Source organism: Coturnix japonica, chromosome 37 (genome assembly GCF_054131305.1).
Source record: "Coturnix japonica strain WE chromosome 37, WE-NBRP24, whole genome shotgun sequence".
In the NCBI taxonomy this organism is placed as follows: domain Eukaryota; kingdom Metazoa; phylum Chordata; class Aves; order Galliformes; family Phasianidae; genus Coturnix; species Coturnix japonica.
In genome coordinates this window covers 4,139,989-4,144,750 of record NC_140699.1, presented here as the reverse complement: position 1 = coordinate 4,144,750, position 4,762 = coordinate 4,139,989, and the positions used below count along the sequence as shown (strand labels likewise).

Genomic DNA, 4,762 nt, shown 5'->3' with positions numbered 1-4,762 from the left:
TCCCTCAGCCAACACTGCTCTGAATATCTATGGGACACGCAGTTGGATGAAAAGGCACTTAACAAAGAAGGAAAAGAAAGAGTTTAGTCTGCTGTGCCATTCTCTCGGTAGCCAGAATAACTAACCCTCGCCAGTGTTAGTTCAAAGAATAGGCAGATTTTATCTCCTGACATGAGCAGTAATTCAAAGAAGCTGGTATATGATCCTGTATCCTGCATATTCACTGCAGGCAGGAAAAGACATTATGAGATAAGGGAGATCTACACATCACTTGTTATGAACACCTCATTGCATCAGGAACAGTTTATTACCGCAGTTGTGAGAATCACCTTCCCTGTTACAGAGGGAAGCACGGACATGGTGAGGCATTTACAGGCCCTTTGGCTGTTACTTAGAGGAGGCCTGCCTGCTCTACCCAGCCTCTACCAGATGCTGGCTGATAGCTCAGTACACAGGGTAGTGTTCTCTGACTTGCCAAGTGTGGGTTTATGTACTAAATGGCACAAAGCCACAGACAGGTGTTAACTCTGACACTGCTGACACGGACCACAGAAGACAAATATTTCATGGCACACAACTCTCTGTGCAGTTTTCCTAGAGACAAGCCATACAGCACCCTGGTCCACTCTAACACAACAGCTTCCCTTTGTGCTAATTCTCCTCCAAAACAACAAACAAAAAACTGGACAGGAATGCAGAGATCTACACTGCAATTGAATCAAACCAAAAGCCACTTGCACGGAAAGATAAAACCACACACAAGAGGAGAGTTTATGAAGAGGACCACTCTTGGACTACTTTCCAAGAGGCATCAATTAGTAACTCTCTTTGCTCATTTTTCACACTACTCTACAGTGTCCTCCTGAGCCCCCTTACTCCTGTTGCCAACTACCTAAACTTGTCTTAGGCTGCTCAGCATGTGGATGTTCCCTGATCTTCATATTCACACTTGTGAATAATGAGACTTCTCTTATTTCCCTGGGAAGTAATGCCCACTTTTTTACTTTGACAGAGCTCCTTCCCATCCTAGAAGGGAAAATATCAAGTCAGATCTCCATTAGTCCTTCCATCTCTGCACTGAGCAAAGGGAGCCTTCAGATCTATGCTTAATTCACCCACTCCCCTAGAATTAATGGAACTGTACTTACTGGAACATATGCTGAAGCTTAAGCACAGTGCAGTGTTTTCAACATGTAGGAATGGCTATAGAACATGCAGAAATTCTGGCTGACCTATGACAGCTTAAAGCACTGCAGAGGACTGTTAACAAGCCTGTTTGGACATCACCTTGAATAAATGACGTTATCCCCAAGTAAGGGAAGGAACAGCTGAGCACCGGGGAGGTACACAAAGTGCCAGAGCAAATTCTCACACTGTCAGGTGCAAAGAAAACTCAGATTTCACCCCAAAAACCCAGTTCACAACAAGGCTACAATGTCCTGGCTGACAATTTCTGTGTTAGACTTGAAGCTCAAGACTGTACTGTAGTTCAACCAACAATATTTTGTGCAGCATGACCTAAAAAGTTCACAATAAAACCAAAACAAACTTCAATTTCAACTTGATAAATGAACTCAGGACATAATAACAAAGAGTGCTGATCTGGGCAAATAAAAGAGCATAAAGAAAAGAGAGCAGTGCAAAAGCTATCAAGCAAAAGCTCAGACTCGCATCCCTTGGAAGTGAAATTAAAGGCTCTCATTCATTTCCAGACAAGTCAGAAATGAAAATACCATTACATGCCATACCTTGAACCACTTGATGTCCACCTTGGGCCTGCACAGCTCACACTCAAACGTGACCTTGTCCTTCCGAATGACGCTAATGTCTGCAAATGGTCTGCTGATTTTCACAGGCAATTCTGAGAAGGAGAAAGAAGGATGTGGATTTAGTTGGAATTTGAGCACATTATCATTACTTGTGCTAGATACAATCATGTTACAACAATCCTCTTGATATTTCACGGATACTCTGGTGGCAATAGCCCAGTGCATAACATTCTTTGCAGCTGGAAGGAAAGCTGGTTCTGCTGTTCAAGTAATCTGGGACAAGAGCAGATAATCACACCTTGCACCAACCAATACCTGTCACAGTGAGCCTCCCCGATGAATTAATGCCTTCTGCTTTAAAGGAAATGAGTCCTGCATCTTCAAGGTCATCTTCTTTCTTCCCCTGGGCACCCATCGTGATATTTGGTGCAGGCTTCAGCCGCACACCGTCCTTCTGCCAAGTCCCTTCCACATCCTCATGGGACACCTCCACCGAAAAGGTGACAGTTCCCTTCTCAGGGAATTCCAGGGGCTGCAGACCTTTCACCAGCTTCATCTGCGCACTGAAAGACAACGGGGAGAGGTTGGAGATCTCACATCAGCAGCTGAGAAACAGAATCATCAAAGGAATCAGAGAAAGGTTTAGGTTGGAAGGGACCTTTGAGATCATCCAGTTCCAACCCCCCTGCTGTAGGCAGGGATGCTTCCCTCTACACCAGATTGCACAAAGCCCCATCCAGCCTGGCCTTGAATGCTTGAATAGCATCAGGACTTCCAAAACAAGTTACTTCCCTCTTCCTCTCTGTCTCGCTCCAATTTGTAGGAGGGAGGCAAGGTTCTTTGATATGTGTATACCCGGCGTGAGATTAAGAAGCAACGGTTCAAATGTTGGTCCAACCAGTTTATTATTGTCCTAGCTATTTTTAGGGAGATGGGGAAGGGAAGGTAGGCGATAGAAAAAGTAGGAAATGTAAGCAAGGAGTCTTTGCAGAGAGCGAAAGAGATAGTCACCACCGTGGGTCCAGCGAGGTACACAGTAGGTCCGTTGATCTCAGGAACTCGTCTGATCGCCGCAGGGGATGGGAGACAGCCAGGGAGTTCCGCAGCAAGCCGGTCCCGGGGTTCTTCCGACAAAGTTTTCCCCTCAGGGAATTCTCCGTCAAAGGTGTCTTTGGGAGTTTGTCTCCAAAGTCCCCAGTTTAGCGAGGGCCTTTTATCCCCCATTTCGGTGGGGGTTTTTCTTCTTCTTAACAAACACTTCTTTGTAAAATGATTTAAAACTAACTTTTCTGACATTCCTGTCCCACAGATAAGCCAGCAAGGGTTGGAGGTCTCTGTTGCCAGACACAAGATTTACCACCTTCTGCAGGGGTCTGCTCCTCCCAGCAGCACCCCTGGAAAAGACTGCTTGTCTTGTTCCTGCTTATCTTTGCAGTCCTAAGCAGGGATGGCACAATAACACCCACCATTCACCCTCCTGGATAGTTAGCAGTTGCCTGTCAGAGTCTTATCATCAGAAAGGCCTCAAGAAAGCAAACTTTGAGACAATAAAAGAAAAACAGTTCTGTCTTTCACACTCTCCCAGGTACAGTATCTGCTAATTAAGCAACAGCCTTTGCAAAGAAGAAAACTTGTTCATAACCAGGTCCATGGGTGCTCTTAAATGGATCCTTCCAGATGGAAAAAACATTTCAGGTGGCCTCCTAGATTCTACCCCTTTTTGTGTTGCACACAAGACTGAAAAAAAAAAATTACTTTTGCAAAGTTCTTCTTGTCATAAGGAAACAAACATTTGGGGAATGGCAGAATGGGGTAAAATTTACCATCACGTCAAGAAATTCGAAATATCACTCACATGTTCTTGGTGTGATGTTTCTGCTATGATTATTTGGACTAATTAAGCTTTTCCCTGATGAAAGCCTAGAAGTATATCACAAGAAGGACCAACTTACCCATGACCTTTTATGACCATAACTGACAATAAAATATTCAGCCAGACTACAGGTTTGAGCAGCTGAGTTGTTTCTAGGATCTCCTGCAATCTCAAGCTTGGAACACACACTTGTCTTTTGACTAAGTGTCTCTTATAGTGCAGTAAAACAACAGGTTTTCACATGGCTATTCCTCATTTACCTTGATCTGAAATCATTCTCAAACCATACAGGCTCAGTCCAGGGAGAAGGGGAGGAGAGGGGAAGGGAAAGGGGAAGTCAGGTCCTCTAAAATCAGGCTTCTTAGCCTAAAGCTCAACAGCAAATAGCAGTCCACTTCCCCACACTGCTAGACTCCGAGCATTTAAAGAACAACAGCTGACCTCATGATGAGCTCTAACATAGCCAAAGGAATTAATATATTCAAATATTCCCTCAGGGGGAATTGTGGCTGTTCCATGCCCACAGGGTAGAAGACAGCCAGTCCTCCTCTCAGCCACATAAACAGCTGCTTAGTGCTCCCAAAGCGAATGCTCACCAGTTGTTTCCAACTTGAAGGTCATCTTCTGGCCAGCAGCCTCGCAGATGTATTCTCCAGCATCTTTCTTCTCCAGCTGCTCCACAACCAGACGCTGTGTTTTGCCCACAGATTCCATTCTGAACTTTCTGGAGGAGGCAAGCAGTCTTCCATCCTTGTACCATTTTACTTCGGTTGGATCCTGTGCTACTTCACAGCTGAGGGAGGCACTTGCTGCCAGGGCAGCACTCACCTCTTTCTGCACCTGCACCTGGTTTATAAGCACAGGTTTTGGCTCTGAGGGAAGAAAAGAAAAAGAGAAGGACTGAAATGAGACCATCTTGCAGGTTTGTATGTACAGGTTGGAACAGGTTTAGGTTACCACTTGTGCCCAAACTAATAGCCTTCACTAGAGAATATCAGCTCTTCTGTTGAAACAAAGTGTCAAATCTAGGCAAGAAAGAACCTAGGAACTGAAGGAACCAAGAGGGTCCTTGAACACCAGTCCCATGGTTGCAAGTCACTATGCAAACATATTTAACCCA

The 4,762-nt window shown here is 44.9% G+C and overlaps 1 protein-coding gene across 1 annotated transcript; it reads right to left on the bottom strand.

Moving 5' to 3' along the window:
* Positions 1–1,578: 1,578 nt before the first annotated feature.
* On the bottom strand, positions 1,579–4,513 carry LOC146754979 (obscurin-like protein 1). The gene is made up of 3 exons (XM_085526522.1): positions 4,239–4,513; positions 2,085–2,332; positions 1,579–1,861 (listed from the first exon to the last, which is right to left on the bottom strand). Exons 1-3 carry the CDS (start codon positions 4,400–4,402, stop codon positions 1,689–1,691), a joined length of 585 nt encoding a protein of 194 aa, XP_085382648.1. The 5' UTR covers positions 4,403–4,513; the 3' UTR covers positions 1,579–1,688.
* Positions 4,514–4,762: the final 249 nt, after the last annotated feature.